Source organism: Pieris rapae, chromosome 14, assembly GCF_905147795.1.
Source record: "Pieris rapae chromosome 14, ilPieRapa1.1, whole genome shotgun sequence".
Classification (NCBI taxonomy): domain Eukaryota; kingdom Metazoa; phylum Arthropoda; class Insecta; order Lepidoptera; family Pieridae; genus Pieris; species Pieris rapae.
In genome coordinates, this window is record NC_059522.1 from 338,811 (window position 1) to 360,611 (window position 21,801).

The following is a 21,801-nucleotide window of genomic DNA, read 5'->3' on the forward strand; positions in this document are numbered from 1 at the left end:
ACGTTTTGGGTCTAAGGCACGTTGGTTTCCTCACTATATTTTTAGATGTTAGATTGTAGTTAGAAATTCCGTTGACTGCCATCAAGCCGTCGGGCGTCCAGCCGGGGATCGAACTCCATTATTAATTTGTGGAAGTCACTTCATGCAAAGTGGGTGAAAATAATAGTGTTCCTATTTTACACTACTAAAAAAACTGAAGCTATACGATCAGCTCGTACGTACAGGTGTGGAGCAGCGGAGCCCGCTCTGTGGCGCCTCTGCGCGTCCGCTGGTGCGTGTCCCGTTGGGCGCGGGCCCTGGCCGGAGGGGGGCAGCACGACGCCCAGGAGCTGCTCGCCTGGCTTCTAGACGCCCTGCACGAGGACCTCAACAGGGCCACGGCCGCGCCCACCCCGGTTCCTACGCCCAACGCTACGCCCGCGCCCGAGAGGAGACCCGACGAGGCCATCGCGGCCGAAGCCTGGCAGCAGTACGAGGAGAGGAACGCCTCCATAATGACCGACTTGTTTTACGGGCAACTCAAATCCAGGTAATTGTGAAAAAATAAAGCGTTTGATTCCAACTACTGGTTCTTTCGCTCTGAGAGTACTCAACGGTCAAATTACACCGACAGGGTTCGGTGCTCCGTGTGCGGTCGGGAGTCCGTGCGCTTCGACACCTTCAACATGCTGAGCCTGCCTCTGCCCATGGAGGCCTTCGTGCGGACCGAAGTCAGAGGTGAGAACTGTCGAACCTCAAACTCGCTTCAAAATCCTCGAGGAATAAAAAATTAAAGAAAAGAGGGAGCGCTTCGATTCAAAGTCATTTATTTTATTTGTAATTGCAGTCATTCTCTTGGATGGCTCGGTGCCGGTGAAGTACGGGGTGCGAATTAACTCCGAAGGCACCTATCTCGATCTGAAGAAGTCTCTCTCGGAGCTGTGCGGTCTCCCACCGGAATCGTGAGTCTTTGGGCGCTTTTAACTCTCTTTTCTTTAATCCAAGATTTTCACATAGAATATATCGATTTGCAGGATGTTGCTGGTGCTGCTGGCCGGGAGTCGCATCGGGCGGGTGCTGGAGGACGGGGCCAAGGTGAGCGCCGGGTCGGCCTGCGACCTCTACGCCTACGAGGTGCCACCCGCGGCTCGAGCCCCCGCCGTGGACGCGCCTTTGCTCGGTACGCTTCCTTTGCACCTTCGTTTTGGTCAAAGTCTAGAGTGACTATTTTATGTGAACTTTTTGACTTCTTTAATCTCTATCTATTAAGTACCAAAACTTCTCTGTTTGATGTAAACTGTCTCGTGTTTGCGACACGATCCGTCTTCTGACGTACAAATATGAATATGAAGATTGTTAAATGTGTGTGTTATATGAATTATTGTGTATGTGTTTATTTGTTACGATTTCGTTCCGACAGAGTCGAGCGCGGGCCCTGCGAGTGCGGAGGTGAGTGACGCGCCTCGTGCGGCGCCCTCCGGCCTCTGCATGCCCGCACTCTTCTGCTTTAAGGTTAGATCGCACACCCACGCACGCCCCGCGCCCGCTCCACCATTCCATCTATCTCTCTTTCTAATTCAATAAGAATTTCTTTAAATAATTTAGAATCCGTTTTGTGATAAAAAATATATAAACGAACGCGCACGTCCGTGTTCGTTATCGTGCAATTTTAAGTCCGATTAAAAAAATCATAGTTTGAGATTTTAATTCGCTGTCAGAGCATTTCTTGTTAATTTTTTTTTCTAGCACGTTTAACATATTGTGAAGGGTATCGTAATGAAATATCTAGATTTTAGATTTAATTTCAGCTAACTAGACTCACTGTACCCGTAACTCATTCATGAAAGTGTCGCTTCACAATCGTGTTCCGCAATATCCCTCCACTTGCACATTCCTAAACCGGTCCTTTTGTTCGCCTCCACCTTTTAGGTCAGCCAGTGTGTAAATTGAGCTTTTTCTTAGAAAAATTTTGGCGCTTTTTAGTGGTCTTTGCATTGTCACTTCGACGTGTCTTGTGTATATGCGTGACGGCTAGCTAATTGTAGAATTGTATTTTAATATCGCTAAAAATACGTCGTTTTAATCCCGATTTTCCAGGATAAAGTGCAGGTACGCAAGGCTGGGGTGAGTGTCATTATTTTTGTACACTTTATATCGTTTTTAATTAAACAAATATTACATGTCTTTTGACATATGTATGAAAACCGATTCGCCCGACGCGTTATACGCAGACGCGTTTTCGTCCAATGCAAAGACGCTTGCGCATGTTTTCAGTTATTTTATTGCAAAAAAACGATTTCAGCGGTCGAGATCGGAAATTCTTATGTCCCAGAGTCCGCCCGGCATCGGTTACGGGGAGAGGCGGCCCAGCGAGCTGCGCAGTCGCACTCTGCCCCGACTCGGAGCCCCCGAACCGCGGGACAGGGGCGAAGTCCTAGGCGGCAAGTTTCCCTCCTCGCCGACCGATATGAACAAGATGGGAGTCGCGACCGAAGTGCCTTCGCATACGCACTACCTCATCGCAGTGCATAGGTTGGTTTCTTGGTGCTCGGCACACTTCATCTACCTATGCAGCCTTTTCTGTAAAGATGATAAAAATATCCCAAATCCAAAGGCTTTGACTTCAATAATGCGATAAGTGCACACTGTTTGTGATTGTACTTAAATCGTTTCCAGGAAGCAGTCCAGATCGGACGCGTACTTTTTACCCTGGCAGCGGAGTCGCGCGGCCTTATTCGGCGTGCCCGTGGTGGTGGGCGTGCGAACGGGCGCGTGCGGTCGAGACGTGTACGCCGCGGTTTGGACGCAGCTCGCGCGACTCCTGTCTGCGCGACCGCCCGCCACGGACCGACATAACCATGCCACCGATTGGTATGGATTTTTTTGTTTAAGGCTTTCATTAATTTATGTAAATAATTTCATTGCGCTGACATGTCTCTTTCATTGTAGAAACTTTAAACTCTTTTATAAATGTTTCATTTTATGTTTGATGTCACGTGGTTCATATCACACGACACATACCCTCAATCAAAATCAGCGTTTACTCCCGTTACAGTCAAATAAAAAGCTCATATTACCCTTAATCCCCCAAAGCGACGACAGCCTCGGCTACGAGTTCCCGTTCACGCTGCGCGTGGTGAACGCGGAAGGGGCGTGGTGCGCGCGCTGCGGCTGGCCCGCCCTCTGTCGCGGCTGCGCCCTGCCCTGCGACGACACGCCCTTGATGCTCGCCGACGTGCCTGCGGGTAGCTAAACGGTCACATTCGTTCGATGCTCATCTCTCAATGTTCAATAGTGATCTCTTATCTTTGTCCAAGGCGTAAACGGAGAGACGTCCGCGGAGCGATCGAGTCACGAGCGCACGTATTGGAGCACCGCGGTCGACGAGAACAGCTCTCCCATCGCGAGAGCCAAGCTCCACCGACAGGCCAGCGGCAGACTCGTCACCAGGCCTCACGTGAGTGCACGGCCGCAAAACTGTTGTAGTGTTAAGAAGAATATCTCAAGAACGAGCCGACTTTCATTTTAAGAATGATGTTCTTTCTCATGGGATATTCCGGCGTTTGTTATTATCGGTCGAATTTGTCAGGAGGAGATGGAGAGCGAAGAGAACCCCTTCGAGCTGAGCGGACGAGACTTCAGCGTTTTGGTCGGCGGCGGGAGGAGACACGTGATGCTGGCCATCGATTGGGACCCCACTGCGCTGCATCTGCGCTATCAGACCACGCGAGAGAAGGTGAGCGAATCAGCCGAACGCTCGTGCCAGTCTGACCTTCGCAGTAGTTTAGGAGTGTGAAGTGAACTATCTCTGAACAGGCCTGCGTGGAGCACGCGTCAGTGGTGCAGTGCCGAGTGGCGGCCGGCAGCGCCGTGGACCTGGGCAGCTGCCTCGGCGCCTTCACCTCCGAGGAACGGCTGGAGCAGCGCTACCAGTGCTCCAACTGTCGCACGGCGCAACCCGCCACCAAGAAGCTGCAGATCTGGCGGGCCCCGCCCGTGCTGGTCAGTTTATATCCTTCCTCGTAATTTAATTATTAAGAAGAAATGATTCGGTCCTCTCTCAATGTACTCCGTTCTCGTTCCAGATTGTCCACCTGAAACGATTCCAATATGTCAACAACAAGTGGATAAAGTCACAGAAAGTTGTAAATTTTCCATTCCACGATTTCGACCCGACGCCATTCCTCGCGTCGGTGCCTCAGGAGACGATCCTTCGGCACAAGGAACTCAGTTTCAAGAGGAAATCTTCTCTGCTGGTCGACGTCGACGATCCCATTTCGGAGAGCGAGACCGAAGACGACAACGAAGAGAGAGAGAGAGTCAGAACGAGGTACTTACCTATTGTTCTTTGAACGAAGAAGGGGCATGGCATCTCGAGCGTGTCTTAATTGGACGCCGAAATATATTTGCAGGTCCGAAAGAAAGAAACGAGAACCGGTCGGCAGGAAGAGGTTAGAGTCGAGCAGCCTCGTGACCACGCCCGTGCTGGACGACAACCTGGTGGACTACCACCGGCATCACTTGGTGCCGGAGCAGGATCCCTTCGATTTGAAGTACAGGCTCTACGCCGTCGTGGTGAGTCTTTCCTCGTGAATTTTTAGAGTTTGGAGAAACTTTTGTTATTTGTTTCCTATTTTACTTTACGATTCCGTGTCTGTCCTTAAAACTAGACGTGATTCCATTCCAGTCCCACACGGGCCAGTTGTCCGGCGGCCACTACGTGGCCTACGTCCGCCACCCCAGCGGCACCTGGCTGTGCTACAACGACAGCTCGTGCCGCGAGCTGCCCCTGCCCCCCGGCGCCTCCTCGCCCCACGTGGACCCGGCCGCCGCCTATCTCCTCTTCTACGAGAGGCACGGCCTCGACTACGACTCGTATCTGCCGGACGTCACGGAGCGGCGACCCCTCGACGCCCCGGACGCGCTGGACCCTCAGGAGAACGATCTGAGGAAGATGTGTGTGATTGCGTAGTGGGACTTCGAATTCCTCAGATTCGGATCCTTTTCAAACTGAATTAAAAAAGAAAATTCCGATGCCTAAACGCGCGTAAAGCGTTCGGGTTCGCTTCGAAGTAAACTGTTTCGTTTGTTTAAATGTTGTCTGTGATAAATCCCAGTCGTGCAGCTAGATGTCAAAAACCAAATTTCAGCATTTCGACGTAGATGGAGACTCGCAACGCTCTCGTCGACGTCGAGGGGACCACTCGAGGAGCTCATTCCGCTGTCGCTTCAGGCTTGGTGCTGCTTTTACGTCTGTTTATTTCGCTTGTGATCGTGGAAACGGCGAAGTGATGTTTGGCTTGTGATGCAGAATTATTCACCTCTTCGAGAAGTGACTAGCTTTCAAAATAATAATGAATGGCGTTCGACAAAATATTATTTATAAATCTATCGCTAAGAGTATGTAACGAAAAGTACTCCCGACTATTACTATAAATAAGTTAATGTAACTGTTAAAAGGAGATATCTAATTCTGTTTATATCCACCAATACGTAATAGTGAAAACTATAAGCGGTGCCATTTTTCTGCTAAATGCACAATAAGTATTATATTTTCGCAAATTTTATGAATTGAACAATTTATTTATAAGAACTCTATCGAAACCCGTGTATATAAGTCTCCGTTGGGTTTCTATTATATTATAATGATTTATTAATTTAGAAGGTACTCTAAGACATTATTATTCAATTTTCATTCTATTAAACATTGAATTGCGATACATACGATTTGTTATCCGAATTTAATTTATTATCCTTGTGCAATAAAATTATTATTTTGTATTTTGTGTTTTAATTAATAGTAATTGTGATATTACTGGAAGGTAAAAGCATTCTTTATGACTACGAATGCTGCTATTATCTTTTCGAAATCTTGGAATAAAACTCCGTATTTAACGTAAAATATAAATCGGTAACGCATTCTGGCAAAAAGAACGGCGGTATCTCTGGAGTGGTGCTCATGTTATGAATAATAAATTAAGGTAATTATTTTCAGAAATTACTCTATCTAAAAATGTTAATCTTATTAATTACAATTATTACTACAATTTGTTTAAATTGTATAACTTATTGGTATTTTTAAAAGTATACGCTTTTTTTATTAAATTAAAGATGAATATGTAAATTAGCATTATATTTAGGCGGCCTACTCTTAGCGTCCACGCGACCCGTGTATTGCGTGTTTGCCCACTCCAAATACTAGCGAGTAGCGCTAAAGCGTTATACTAGCCCTGAATTTGTCGTGAGATATATTTCTACAATATCGTTTCTCGCGAAAGATATTACAGATATTTGTTTATCTATTATTTTTAATAATCAGTCCACTTTTAGATATCTGTAGAGTTTTCTGGTTAGTTGTCTATGTAAAAATGTCAATAAAAATATCCTATATGGCAACATATTCAGCAACGGAAGCCGCCATTTATGTGACGTCATGGGCGGAGTTTAGTTGAAGATCGAATTCGGATTCGGTTGGCGGGTGCGGCCATCTTGGTGAATAAGTGACCTGGCGATTTGGATTTAGTTAGTGAAAAATCAGTTGTAATCCACAATGTCCGAAAGGGAAGATAATGTGTACAAAGCTAAATTGGCCGAACAGGCCGAGCGCTACGATGGTAAGTATTTATTTTCGTCTACGCTTTAAATGCAAGAACATAAAATCCATCCTATTTTTGCCGACAGTTGAAAGATGATTTAGAAAAAGTTTATGTTAATTTTACTTAAGCGTGCTGATTTGCGGTAAAGCTGTAATTATTCAGTTCAAAACGCTCATCATACATTCAATTATATACATAAAATGAGTGAACTTCAAATCAGTCGTTTGGGTTAGGCTTGGTCAACGATCGATGCGTCATCCGCCGGTGGGATGCCCTTTATTAGGTTTTATGCTATACCTTAGTATAACGTGTCTATTCCGCCCTAAAGCCTTATCTTTATATGAATCAATAATGGCAAATCGTCCTTAGGTTTCATAAGCGATATCAATCGGAGAAATCGATGAAATAAAAAGTTGACTTTTTTCTCAAAGCTGAGAGTCGATCGATGTCATCGAGCTCAGTGAAGCATATCGTACCTTGGAGACGTAATAGATGAGATATTGGAATGTTCTAGATAAGAGGGCTAATGGCGAAAGGTCGCCAACCCGTGGTCGGGTTTCGCCTATTGTTGCAGATAGGACAGTTGTAAAAGTCGTCGATTATCGTTCTTGAGATAAAAATTATTTGTCTTACGAAGTTTTCTTAAATTATAATTTTTTCTCTATTAAATTGTAATAATTTAAGGTTGCAGTATAGTAGTAACGGTGTAAGTGTTCTCCATACAGATAAGTATTCTGTGTATGTGACAAAATCATGTTTCAAATAGATCAGTGTCAAATGTGGTATAATGTAATTCTATACCTAGGTCAGTTACAGTCCATTTATTAGATTGCATTAATGTAGGTTTGATTAACAATCAAATTAACTTACATTATACTTAATTGATTTAGGATGAGGTCATTAACGCACTTATAACTCTGAAGACAAACTTATCTGTGTGTAGAAAGCTAACATTATTAGTGACATTGTATATAAAATCATTATTCATATAGTCTTGTCAGACCTGTTATGTAAGACAGAACTATAGGGGATGATATTGATAGCATTAAAGATTATATTAATATTACTTTAAATTTCTTTAGTAAGCAAGTGCTTTAACTGAATTGAAACATTTCAGAAATGGTTGATGCTATGAAGAATGTTGCTTCCCGCAATGTATCAGACAATGAACTCACAGTTGAAGAGAGGAATCTCCTCTCAGTAGCATACAAGAATGTCATAGGTGCCCGCCGAGCGTCCTGGAGAATAATTTCTTCCATTGAACAGAAGGAAGAAACAAAAGTAAGTTCTACTGATATTATCTGAATTACAATTTAATTTATTAAGAAGGAGCAGGTTAATCGTATAATCTTCAAACCCTTATGCTGCTTTTATATAAATTGCAAGCAGCAGCATTGGGCATGAAATAAAAGATTCACTATTCTAAAATTCCCACTGCGCTAGACCTTTATCTAATTATGCTGAATGTTAAACGGACTGATGTCTGAAAATGCATTAATTCACCCGGGATTTATGAATTCCATTGAGACAATGTTGCCTTGCTTTGTTTACATAATTCATTGTCTTCCTCTAATAAATTACTAAATCATAAGCAGTCATAATAATATATTATTTTAGATTAAATTTAATATTGCACTATGTATAATTTTTCTTAGACTGTTACATTATTTTAATTTTTATATCAATAATTAAATATTGATATAAAAATTAAACTAAAGCTGAAGCTCCTTAAACTATTTAATATTTCAGGAACGTCATCTCATTTTTAAAATTTTAATGCATGAAAAGATATATAGACATTATTTATAAATTTTTAAATTAAGTATACTAGTTGTTACTTGGTATAACAAAGTTTTCAGCAAATTCCTTTATTAATTCTTTTCTTTATTAAATGCTAGAGATTGAAAAAAAAAAGGTTTTATGTCACTAAAGTAAGATGCAAACTAATGCTGTTAGATTAATGCATATTCGTAAATTAAGTATGATTGTCCTACGGCCAGGTGCCAGCAGGACTTCCTGTAATAGTAATGATGGTGTAGTAATTTATAAGTTACTCAGTCTTCTTGACACAAGGGATGAGTCACAGTTGGGCACTTTTACAAGTGACTAAGTATAATTATGAGAGATCTCAGGCCGTCTAACACCCACTCACTTCTATGGCATGAATGTTTTTTTTTTCAATAATTTTTAAAAACCTTCACAATAGACATCAACTTCTAAAACTATTATTTTCTTACTTTTGAGGCAACCAAAAGATGGCCTAGTATTTAGAAGTACAGTATGTAACTTTTATTGGCCAGTTATTGCATTACAAGCATTTTATCTAGTACAACCTATATTTATTTATTACTAAGGACAGTTAAATGTTTCTGTCAAATATTTTGAACAGTTAAATCAATATTAATCAAGTTTTGTTCATTGTTACAACTGATTATTAGATTCCTGGGTGGTTCTAACAGATTATTAAAATTAATTTATGTTCTTTTTTTAAATAAACTAATGTTTCTTCATTTAAGTTCACTGTCTACAAAATATTGGTTACTGGTACTTTATGGACATAGTTTAATATATAATATTCGCTACACTGCTGAATGATTAGTGGTCACACAATTTACGCAAGTCAAGACCACCAAAATCACTCAAATACAATGTTTAATAATTTATTTTGTACAATTAAAATTCGAATACAGCAAACTCTACGAGACGTAGACGAGATGAAAAGTGTGTAGTTTAACACCAATATCAATTTTACACATGCTGTTATTGTATGGGCGTGTCCAATTATCGATTATTATAAGACATAAGAGTTCATTCATAATTTCGCCGAAATTCACAAGTTCAGCTATGAGCCGTACAAGTAGAATCCGAGCGTATCGATTATAACTTTTGTTGTCATAAGGTGGGTGTAACATGCCTGCCTACACGTTACGTCATTGTAGTGACACTGTAGTAACTGTTGCTTCAATTTCAACTAATTAAACAGTTAAGGAAAGTAAAAACTCTTCTAAACAGTTCTATAGCTAAAGAAAAGTAGGTAGTGAGAGAATCGTTATTAGAATTGCGTGCCGCACCCCTTCAGTAGTATGCCGAATGGGCGCATTGTAACGGTGACTGAAAGCCAAAACTGTATCCATGAATACATAATGTTGTGAAGTGACCCACTTACCCTAATTAGTAAACTGTGATTATGCGAGGGAACAGACGAAACGATTTCTTTTCGAATTAAGCAGGTACTTAAACTTTCATTGACGTAGTTATAATTTAATATATTATGACGCTGTCGAATACTTCTCCAGACCAATTTTAAACTTACGTCTTTCGCTAGCTGATATTCTAAAAATGAAAATATTTTCTATCTTATATATATATTATATTATAGAAAGAAGTCTGTTAAAAACACCTAAATATGTATATTTAGACCGTCGAAATAATCGGATTTTTTACTTCCGGTCGTGCTACGCCAAGCAAATGAGGAATTGTACACATGAATAAAGGCCGCCCCACAAACGTCCATGACCCGTCGAGCGGGACAGACAAAGGCTATACGGCATAATACGTGTTTCAGGGCGCAGAGGACAAGCTCAACATGATCCGCGCCTACCGCAGTCAGGTGGAGAAGGAGCTGCGTGACATCTGCGCGGACATCCTCAGCGTCCTCGACAAGCACCTAATACCCAGCTCGCAGACTGGCGAGTCGAAGGTCTTCTATTACAAAATGAAGGTAAAACAAAGAATTTCTGTTATTCTTTATGATGAAATCGTTTGAGAAGTATGATTAAATTCGCACTCACGGGTAAGAAAACGGTTTGTGTAGTATTGTTATCTAATGAGTAATTATAAATTTACCTATCAAATCATTGTTATCTGCCTTAGTGACAATCGCGATTACCAACGAGCTTGAGGTTGCTATATTTTGATATTGATGACTAGATGCGTCATGTAGTGTAAGTTTTGGTATATTATCATAGATGTTTGTGAAAATTATCGTATCCAAAAGAAGCATTGAAAGAAAAATCCCATGAACTATATTTTTGATTGAAGAGAAATTAATATCCATTTCGTTTTCGCACACCTTAATTTATTCAATTTGCGTACCGTTTCTCTCGCAAATCTTATTTTGCCGTAGAATGTAATTCGTAAGCGTGTCGAAGATTTCTTAGTGGCTTTTGCAGTGGTTCATTTTAAAAGCATTCGGAATGTGATATTTAATAAATTAAACTAGATTATAAGAATACGATTACTGTCGTCTCAGTACATTTTAGTGTATATTATAGAGCTTTGATAGATTTAAAAGTCAAAGCTTTACTTCAGAACCGTTATGAACGTGCATTTAAAAATATATTTAGCGATTGAGATTGAGATGACTTGTTCTTTTATGAGACTTAACAATAGTAAAGTCCTGTTCAATAATATAATCCCGAACTCATTACTATGCCCTGCTTCCCTTTTGTACTTTCGCGTAAATTAAGTTCCCCGAACCATTTTTATACAAAAGACAGACTAAGTTAAATAAATACGATATACGGGCGGCAGCATCATAATTGTTATATTACTACTGATATATCACGGTTTTAAATGGGCCATAGTATCGTAGTAACTGAAACTGGAATGATCAATATTACGCTCTAGAATCTTGGCACTCACTCTGCTTACGTAATGCTGGAACTGAGCTACCGTTAAATTACTACGAAAATTATTTTTACGACCGACTCACGCGAATACTACCGCTCGTTGTGCACAAAGGAGATTAAACGTAGCTTTTATTTCTTTAACTTATCGTCACGTAAGCTTTAAAAAAATAGATGAGCAGTGAAATATGAGGTAAATTAGTTAAAAAATAATTCTTATTTTTAATAAATAAAACCGTGATAAAAATTACCTGTTTTATTGCTGAATAAATAAGTTTGATTTTTTTAAATACGTATTTTATTAAAAGACGTCTTGGTGTGTGTTTAATTTTACAGAAATAAGCAAGAGAGAAAATGTGTGTACTCTATTCTTAAGGGGCTTTTATATTGCAGGGCGATTACCACCGGTACCTGGCCGAGTTCGCAACGGGCAATGACCGCAAGGAGGCGGCCGAGAACTCACTGGTGGCGTACAAGGCGGCCTCCGACATCGCCATGACCGAGCTGCCACCCACACACCCCATTCGTCTCGGCCTAGCGCTCAACTTCTCGGTGAGTCTCCATTCGCCACTTCAGTTCAATGACAAGGAGTGCTATTTAACCTAAAAAGCCTGAGGCTGTAAAAAATGCTTTCCAACCATGTCATTACAACTATTGACCACTATGTCGGCAATAAAGGAACTGCTATTTTATAACCTGATTGAGACGGTTATCTATAATAATCACTAATTTGTTAGCAGACAAGCAAATTGTTATGATGAAATCAGATGTTCAACAAATTAATGATATTAAACCAACAATCCTAATAATCATTAGCCATTAACTGAATATATTGAATGTATTACTCCTGGATCAACTTGAGTTTAGCCACTACAACTTTTTGGGCATTTATGTTAAATGTCATGTCTTGTCGAGATAGATACTACTGATTCCGCGATGATGTCAGTGACTGCTGAAGTATTATGATAAACATTGAGATACAAGAAAAGTCGGCATTCTTTGGCCGTCGGCCAAATGCGTTACTTGGAGACATCGGGCATAAAAAGAAGTTATAGGGTTCACAAATGACTAATTCTGATATTAGTTGCAAGTATTTATTCATGGAATTCGATAATAACAAAATGTTCACTATAAGTTTGTAATGTGCTTCAAGGTGTTCTACTACGAGATCCTAAACAGCCCGGACCGCGCGTGTCGGTTGGCGAAGGCCGCCTTCGACGACGCCATCGCCGAGTTAGACACTTTGTCGGAGGAGAGCTACAAGGACTCGACGCTCATCATGCAGCTGCTGCGGGACAACCTCACCCTTTGGACCTCCGACATGCAGGGCGACGGCGAGTCCGGTACGTTTGTGTTTTCTAACAAGGCAAGAGCTGATAATTTCTCGTTTATTTCTCCTTTTCGCTGACCGAGTGTTTTCGTTTGCAGGTGAAGCGGAACAGAAAGAGCCCGCGCAGGACGTGGAGGACCAAGACGTGTCGTAATGCCGTTCGCGTCGCGTTTAATTTATATAAAAACATTACTATAGTCTCGTCTCGTTAAGATCCCTTCGACGACACCACCCACTAACAAACAGACAAACATTGGCAGCCATCAAAACTATATTGTTATCGTATAAACGTGTACTCGATATATTAATAATGGAACGTTTGTTTCGCGTATAAAATTTTAAACAGTACTTTGGTATTGCATTTTAATGTATGTTGCTAAGAATGTATTTTCTTAACGTTAAAATTGATCTCTACCGTTGAAAGTTAGCTTCCCCTTCCCCCTTGCCCCTTCCCGCTCCTATTAGCGTTCGTTAGTGACTCTCGTACCGCCTGGGATCTTATAACTTCATAGTGGTCGCTATCTTCACATCCGTGGCTACTCTCTAAGAACTGTAAATTTTCTAAGTATTTTATACCGTGTGTAAAATTAATGTATCGAAAGCTGTTGAATCTTATAACGAACACTATAGCGGCAGAATGCGTGTAATGCAATGCAGTTGCGTTTTGGCGAATAGTGGTTTGTATGTTATCACGCGAAGGCAATAGATAACGTTGTATCGTCCGTCTGGTTCGGTTTGCACAAATAGTCGTTACGTCAAGTGTCCGGGATTCCCCCGCATTACAAACGTTTGGAGTATTCACACTTGCATCGCTTTAATTACTTACGAGTATTGTGATAGAGATTTGTATATTTAATTTATTTTATAATTTCGCATATTTCTCGAGAATATCATTGTGTAGCGCTATTCATGTTATCTGTACGATTTTACAGGACGAAAGAACGTAGTTGTAAAGTTGTGCTAGGTTTAAGGTTAGCACTTGGTGAATAATTTATTTGAGCTAGAGTCAGATACATTCCATCTCGTATGCGCTAGCGCAGCCACGTGCCGAGTGCGCGCCCGAGTAAGATATTAGCGTTATTTTATTTGAATTGTAATATTGCATATATTTTTGTTATTTTATCCACAAAAAATACTGATGCAATTAATTAGCCTTAGTGTTATGCAATATTGATTTATGTCCTACCAACTACTGAAAATTTATTGTAAATGACAGTGTAAATCTAATAATAAAATTCAAAAGTCCACATTCTTGTTTTATTAACCCTTAAACTTTCCCTTTCCCTGAAGATTCAATGTTTAGGAAACAATCTAAGTTAAGGAATACTAATTTAGCCAAATATCTGGCTAAATTAGTCTTCAACAGTTGCCCGTTAATTTAAAAGTATTTTAATTGCAGTTTCGGCATACATATTTAGTTGCAGTATACTTAGTAATTTGTTTCCTAATTACAATTTTAATTTTAAAAAATTAATACATTTAATCTTCAGTGACACTTATGACAGTAAAATTACGGTTTAATGTTTCTTAACACATCTAGCAAGCAACATGTAAACATAGTGTTCCAGGTATCCATGGGCCACCTTTAAGAAACGAAGATATGAAAATGTAAATGAAATTGGTCCAAACAGATGATATAAAGCGAGACTGAAAATTAATAAAGTTATAACTTTGTTATATAAGTTATTTGACCGCCATCTATTGAATTACGAATTGAGTATACTTAGACGTATAGGTACTTGAATGTAGAGGCAGCCTAAATGAGGTAGTTTTACTATTTTTAAAAAGATGGCAGTAAAATAAATTTACCGTTTTGTTTTAAAATTGTATTTAGTTTGATGGCGTTAATCAAATATATCAAAATCACCACATTTTCCTTAAATTAATATTTATTTAATGCGTTGAATAAGTCGATACAAATTAAAATAGTTTATTTTTAAGGAGGGCAGCACTTACCGCTTCAAAAAAAAGTACAATTTCCTGAGGGCATGAAGTGCAATAACATAAGATATTCATTAAATTAAAAAACGAAAGGAACAAAACAAACAATTAACCAAGATCATTTCTAAATCATATTTTAGACAGGTACTGCTCGTATAGTAAAAATGAGGATAGACAAAGAGCATGTTAAGCTAATAAGAGATTGATAAATGATTACCTATTTAAATTACATTCATTTGACGAGTGAGCATAATCATTTACCAGCTACTAATTCCAGTAATAAGCTCTATTGGAGTAATTCAACGTGACACATGTAAAGAGATACATATTCACATATATACAAATTGAGTTTTCTTTAAACTTCTTCATATTTATATAAAGTAGGCGTTTTTAACCGTTTGACTAGTCACTTGGAATTTCGACTCGTCGAGAAATAAGAATTATGCCGTACCGATAAAAAGGAACGGAAACTTAAAGGTAAAACATTCTACTAAATATAATATTTATAAGTTTTAAATATATATATATTTAAAACTGTTATAATATTTATATCAAATTTACTCAATGGAATTGATCATTTTGCTAGACCATTTAGTCTGGCCAGGTTTCAGATATTATAAAAGCAAAATTAATTGAGGAGAGACAAAAATATTGGTATAAAATTGAATTAAGTTTTATCCTAACCCTACATCGAATAAGTCGCGGGCATCGGCTAGAAATAAATAAATTTAAAGAGATATGTCCCTGACCGCTTCTAATCTCAGCGACAGCGGTAGTCGAGAGCTTGAGGACGCGGCTTTGTGGGACATTCGTTTGCTTTTATATTCAAGGCGTACTGTCGTCGTTATCTCTCGTTTTGAGTTCTCCACGTAACCTGCATAGCGGTGATTAATATTGTTTTTCAGGGCGTATGAGATTTAATTATATATACAAGCGTGAAAATAATACAATCATGTTTGCGGGGGCATATTTTATTTTTACGTTTTGGATATTGTCTTTGCTTTGGGCGAGTAACGGAGGAGTAAAAAAAAAAATACGTTTATTTTGGAACATAAGATCATCTAGGTATCACTTATTCCACGTCAATCAAAGGCAAAGAAGACAGAGGTTGTAGGCCGAGAGAAAAACCCGGCGTAAAAAACTCTCGGTACTCTTTTAAAAAAGCAAATCATCAAACAATATTTAAAACAAATATATCAAATTAATTAGAGGTAGCCTGCCCAGCACTAGTCCCAGGCCCTTTTATCAACTAGATAATCAATAACTTTATAGTAAGCCTTTTTACACAGCTTTTCTTTAATACATTTCTTAAATTTATTAAAAGGCAGAGATAAAAGAGCCTCTGGGATTTTATTAAAGAAGAGTACCCCTTTTCCCAAAAAAGAATTACTAATTTTACATAGTCTAGTACGGGGAAATTGCAGCCTGCGTTTGTTCCGAGTATTGACATTGTGCGTATGTTCTAATCTAGTATATTTATCACTATTTTTGTATACAAACATAATATTTTCATAAATATATTGCGAGGGAAAGGTAAGTATATTAATTTCCTTGAATTTATCTCTCAGAGATTCCCTACATTTTAAATTATAGATTGCACGAAAAGCCCTCTTCTGCAGAATGAAAACAGATTCGACATCAGCAGCGTGACCCCATAACAATAAGCCATAAGTCATTAAGCTGTGAAAGTAACTAAAATAAACAAGTTTAGCTGTATCGACATCAGTCAGTGAGCGAATTTTTTTAACCGCGTAAGCTGCAGAACTAAGTCTCTTCGCCAATCCGTTGATATGAGGGGACCACTGAAGTTTTGAATCCAAGGTGATCCCAAGAAATACAGTTGTATCATCCAGATTCAATTCCTCATTATTTATTATTGGTCTAGTACCCATAACCCTCGCAATTTCTTGCACAAAATTTAATGCATTTCGTTTTTTTTGCATTAAGCAGAAGGTTATTCATACTAAACCAATGAAATGAGTATTCTCGCTTGTTTGATTATTTATATTACCAATATATATAATTATATAATGCGTTATACACAAATTAACTTAACTCTGGTTAAAAAGGATTTAATTTAATATAATATGAAGAAAAAACTGTACTTTCTTTATTTTTTGCGACTGAAACTAGCTGCTGTGGTCTCTGGCAGAATGACCATTCTGCTCCTCAGCATAATGCTGAGCCAGGGTCAAATACAGCCACGGCACACACGCATTATACATTTGATACATACCGAATGGGAAAAGGGATTTAGATATCTCTCATTTTATTTTTTCTTTGATTATTGTTATTTTGTGTGGGCTAGTGTATGTGTTTTTCTTTATAATAAATGTTATGTCTATTTTTATGAACTAAATCATTATAAATGTCACAGTAGGAAAAATATGACGTGTGCAATCCCCGCGTTATACGACTATGAGGGAATATCTGTGGAATACGAGAGACATCGCGTAATATGAAAATCACTACATATTATAAAACAAAGTCGCTTTCTCTGTCCCTATGTCCCTTTGTATGCTTAAATCTTTGAAACTACGCAACGGATTTTGATGCGGATTCAAGAGGAAGGTTTATATGTATAATAACATCCATTAAATAGTGGAGAAGTACTGTTATTTTTGAGGTTTCTAATGTGATGTCGTAAATAATTACATTTTTTCCGCTTACATTGCAAACGCAGGCTGAACCCTACGAGTTTTATCAAAATAATGCACTAAGTATTGTACACATTGAAAAGGTCTACAGAAAAGTCTGTGATGGTATATGTCTATCTCTTATGGATAACCCACATTTTTATATACAACGTTCACAGATTTTCTGTAGTGTATTTAGTATCAGCATTGCACCCGTGCGAAGCCGGGGCGGGTCGCTAGTACGTTATAAGAGTAACGTGTTATAAGGGGCTTTACTGTAGTAGGGGAATATAGGAAATATCAACTTTGCAGCAATGGATGGCGTTACAAAGGCAATATTTAAGTAGACCCTAATCATATTAAATAGTTATCCGTCAACTTATGACTGATGTCTTTTGATGAATGATTGTTGAAAGCTCTTGAAATGTCAAGTTAAGTGAATAATGTAATACATTCCCATCTATATCCGTTAAAAAAGTTATTTATGGCGAGCTTGGCATGGACGATATGCGGTTTCAATGTAAAATTTAAGTTTAGTAATTGCCATTGGTACATTTTATAGTCTTGTACCACGATGCAAACTACCACGTCTCTATACAGGAGTATAACAAAAAATGATTTTGATCAATCACATTAATTATTATTTATTTATTGTGATATATTCGTACAAAATAAATTCTTAGTTCACATTATCATAAACAGCCTCACCAGAATGGTCTGTATCTATTACCATTGGATTAGATCACTACCTATCAGTCTCTTGAATACTTGCTATGTGTAATATAAAACTGTCAACTCCAGATCACATACATAACCGAAAAGCTATGTTTTAACTTTTAACATGGTATTATTATAAAAATCCAGTACTCCTTTCCACCATTACACAATATTACAATAACATTACACTTTCCGTTACCACAATGCAAGCCGTATCTCGCATAATTTGTACCTACGTTATGCAAAATGAGATCGTTTTATGGAGCATTGGAGCACTTTATAAGCGTTGATTGTACTCGTATAAGTGATTATGAGGTGTCGATTTTGCATTTTAAAGGCTTCGTTTTCTTAACACACGTAAGGTTTAATTTCCATTCGACTCGCGTATTTATATTGGAAATGTGTAAAAAAAGGTTTATAAAATTTTGCCCATCACACACGATGAATACTGTCTTAAACAATCCCATTAGCGCTCATCTTTGATACATACCTGATGAGAAGGTGGCCTAGATTATGTCTGCACTTCAGGTTAAAATATAAATGATGTGAACATGTTGAATGCCACTGCCCTACTGAACTTGTTTGAACTGAGAATAGACTATAGAGAGTGGAGGGCTGCAATGGCGCAGTCATTCACTCATTTAGTTCATAGGTTACTGACCTAACAGTAGTTCCGAAATAATGGAATATTTTAAAGGAGTTTGAAAGGGTTTTCTTTTAAAATTGTTTGTGAGGGTTATAAAATTGTCATCATGACTAAGACAATATAACAGTATAATTCTGAAAGAAACAAACGCGCTTCCTGTTTACAAATTTTAATACAGCATGTTCTAGAGTTTTTTTTATAAAGAACAGTACAGACGTTTGCTGCAATTCCACCCCATCTTAACTGATGCGGCCTATTGACGCTGCCTTGCTGCACTTACCGATGTCTACAACGAAGGAAGAACGAAGGAGTGTAGATTGAAATCATAAGTCACGAATAGACATACGAAACAACCTTTCATAAACGAAAAAAAAAGCACGCAGAATTCGATTTGCATTGCCGTACTTACTCAATACAAATTCAATAACTCGTTAAAGCTCTACCAGCCCTAAATCCGTACGGCTATAATTAATTGGGGTTAATTAGCAAAAAACTAACGTGAGCATTAATCACTAACTGTTACTTCATTCTTGCGAAGTAATTAAAAATGACGAACTATGACTGAATTCAGCTCGACCCAAATTCAGGGTTGCTGCGCTTCAAGATTTATTTATTCACGACATCTATTCATAGCAGTGGCAACACCAGCGATCGTTGGAGCACTGGAGTGGCTCAGTTGACATTGAGTTACATTTCAGGAATCCGTTTATATGGAATGTATACGAGTTTAAGCTAACTTCACTAAGCTAACATCTTTTCTTTGTACAATACAATGTGTTACGTTTAACAAGTAAGCTTAGCTAATAATAGAGGATTATTAAACTTTTGGTATAATAAATATCATAATTTTATACGCTTCAAAACCCTACTTTGCGTTTACAATTTAATGACGAAAGTACTAACACTCGCCACACGTCTGCCCAGCTGACGGCTAAAAGTTTGCGGGCCTCATCAAAGTGCCATTCTGGAACACGAAGCTGTGAATAGAAAACTTGGGACCTAAACTTTATGCAAGTTTACGTGTTAACTTAGATTTGTATTTTGTATTTTTCTGGCTTGTATTATAAAAATTTTCATCATTAAGATCTCATAGAAAAACAAAATTGATAATCATTTACGCTGATGGGAAAAAGAGCTTTTTAGCACGAGATAGCTTGTGAAACATTTAATGAACTTCTAATGGAATTAAGAAATCCTTAGATACCCTTAGATACCCTCGTTTGAGGTCTTGAATTGTGTTTTTTATCACGATGATTTTCTTAAGCGTATGGTAAAGAAGCATCTTGGTGAGCAGTCGGGGTTTCGGAGCGCAAGCTTTTCAACACTTTTCTTTACGGATAAACTAAAAACAATACAATAAAATGTATTGCATACAGTAAACATAGTTAGCATTACTTTGATATTTAAGTTAGTTCTTATTGTGCTCATACGCAAATTGAAACAGCGGAGTTCCGTAAAGTTATATATTTGTACTCTCAATGCAATTGAGGTTGCATTGTTTCTGTTTCATATTCAACATTATTTAAAAATGAATGATATTTATGGCTACCTGTATGTTTGTGTATATGTATGTTAAGGGCTGTAAATATGAGCATTCTGAAAATGAGCAATAAATATTTTAATAAAATTTTATAGTCTGTGTATTGTGTCCTATTTCCAATGATAACTTTGATATTCTAGATCCTAGACAAATCTCTTACCTTCGGAGAATTAGAATCAAGTATTATGGAAGAAAGGACTATTACTGAAATCTTGTAATCGATATTACCTTATCGAAAACCGCTATCAAAAACTTATGAGACCTATAAAAATTAAGAACCAGCCACTGGCTCTGCCACACAGAATGTTTAGTCACATTTCCCGCATAAAGCACCTACGTCGTAGTAATTAGTATGCGAAAGTTTGTGCTTTAAGTTCTTAAGTAAGAGGCAACGTGTGCAAATACGCTCAACTATATAAAATTTACAAACTTACATAAGAGAATTTTTGTGTTTAATTAGATTTTTTCTATCTAGACTTTAAACCGTAGTTATGAGTGGTTAATATTTAATAATATCTACTAACCATGACTATGACTATGACTGACCATGGTTTTATATATAGCTCACGAGATTTTGGTTTAATATTTTTTCATATTGCGATAACATACAACTTGCGACTGAATTTACATCAACCGACAGGTTTTGGAGCTGGTAAGTTAAGCACCAAACTTATTATATATAGATAACAGAAAAGCTGTAGTAAACTTATTGAGGTTATGAACTCACAAACTCTTTTAATAATGTTGTCCCGTATACAGCTTCAAGGTTAAATCAGCAGAATTTTCTCAATTCACTCTGCAAAACGTATTAAACAATGCTTATCCGGAGCTGGAAATATTCGTAAGCATTGTTAAGTGCCCATCTGTTGTTGTATGTTTTGCTGGTAATTTTTTAAAATTAATAATAAGCAAAAGTTTCTAGTATTTTTTTGTATCTATTATTTAAGTTTATGAAAATCTCTATATTTTTATGAAAAGGTAGCTTGATACATACAATACAGAAATACATACATGTTTGAAAGGATAATGAATGTATTTCTGTAAATAAATAAATGTTGATCTATAATGTTATTTTGTCTGGTAATCTAATTTCCAAGAAAGGAAACAAAACCCCGGAAGTATAATGCTTACACATTGTCTGAGGGTCACGGGGATCTCTCAAGGTCTATGGCACAATGACATGCATATTGGTGATTGATGTACCACGCTGTACTGCGCACGTATAATCCACTGAACATTTCACTAAGTCCTAACTACATGGTATTTACTTTTCATCGAATCTGACTGTAATGCACATAAGATACAACTGATACAGACACCTTCGTTGTCACTTTTTTCACAAAATTATATACTTTGGCAAGTGTTATACACAATACAATAATTATTGTTTACTGAAATAAAGAAAACAAAAACTCAAACAAATGGTCTTCAAACATAAGAAGTTAAGTGAAAACTAAATAGTTTAGTGGAAATATGTGTTTAGTATATAAATATCTTGATTATAATTTAAAAAAACACTCCAATAAGAAATATCTTAATCAAAATAAAGAAATTTAGCAAGAAAAGAACTGTTTTATGTCCCAACACCGTGGGAGAAACAGCAATGACTATTAATTTTGTTCCCAATCCTACTGAGTAATAACAGAATGTAAAAGAAATTTTTCTGCTTAATCACGACTGAAGAATGGCTAATGATAGCTATTAGCTGTTTCTCTTAAAACGAGAAAATTGTAGCTGGTGTCAGCGATTTCCTGTGCGTTCTTCGCCGAGGAAAACGAGAAGCTATTT

The 21,801-nt window shown here is 38.0% G+C and overlaps 2 protein-coding genes across 5 annotated transcripts in view; both read left to right on the top strand.

Moving 5' to 3' along the window:
* Positions 1–5,760, top strand: part of LOC110998310 (ubiquitin carboxyl-terminal hydrolase 32) — a 29,149-nt gene extending 23,389 nt beyond the window's left edge. Inside the window, exons 15-28 of one of the 4 annotated variants that reach the window (XM_045631061.1) lie at positions 225–529; positions 614–717; positions 827–941; positions 1,014–1,159; positions 1,400–1,491; positions 2,282–2,511; positions 2,656–2,850; positions 3,073–3,224; positions 3,297–3,436; positions 3,569–3,715; positions 3,796–3,981; positions 4,065–4,309; positions 4,392–4,554; positions 4,667–5,760. In XM_045631061.1, coding sequence (XP_045487017.1) covers positions 225–529; positions 614–717; positions 827–941; positions 1,014–1,159; positions 1,400–1,491; positions 2,282–2,511; positions 2,656–2,850; positions 3,073–3,224; positions 3,297–3,436; positions 3,569–3,715; positions 3,796–3,981; positions 4,065–4,309; positions 4,392–4,554; positions 4,667–4,951 — 2,505 coding nt within the window. In that variant the 3' untranslated portion in view covers positions 4,952–5,760. The remainder of the gene's footprint in view (positions 1–224; positions 530–613; positions 718–826; positions 942–1,013; positions 1,160–1,399; positions 1,492–2,281; positions 2,512–2,655; positions 2,851–3,072; positions 3,225–3,296; positions 3,437–3,568; positions 3,716–3,795; positions 3,982–4,064; positions 4,310–4,391; positions 4,555–4,666) is intronic. The other 3 variants (XM_045631062.1, XM_045631063.1, XM_045631064.1) reach the window with 3 other exon arrangements.
* Positions 5,761–6,401: 641 nt separating this feature from the next.
* Positions 6,402–13,780, top strand: LOC110998237 (14-3-3 protein epsilon). Its single transcript, XM_022266776.2, has 6 exons — positions 6,402–6,593; positions 7,693–7,856; positions 10,141–10,296; positions 11,597–11,755; positions 12,357–12,546; positions 12,632–13,780. The coding sequence occupies exons 1-6, from the start codon at positions 6,530–6,532 to the stop codon at positions 12,685–12,687; spliced, it is 789 nt and encodes a 262-aa protein (XP_022122468.1). The 5' UTR covers positions 6,402–6,529; the 3' UTR covers positions 12,688–13,780.
* The last annotated feature ends 8,021 nt before the right edge of the window (positions 13,781–21,801 follow it).

Excerpts from the sequence above, each read along its gene's own strand:
- LOC110998237 (XM_022266776.2), top strand. The coding sequence starts at position 6,530 with ATGTCCGAAAGGGAAGATAATGTGTACAAAGCTAAATTGGCCGAACAG. Across the intron at positions 10,297-11,596 it reads TCTTCTATTACAAAATGAAG|GGCGATTACCACCGGTACCT; the intron begins GTAAAACAAAGA and ends TTTATATTGCAG. Across the intron at positions 11,756-12,356 it reads GCCTAGCGCTCAACTTCTCG|GTGTTCTACTACGAGATCCT; the intron begins GTGAGTCTCCAT and ends ATGTGCTTCAAG.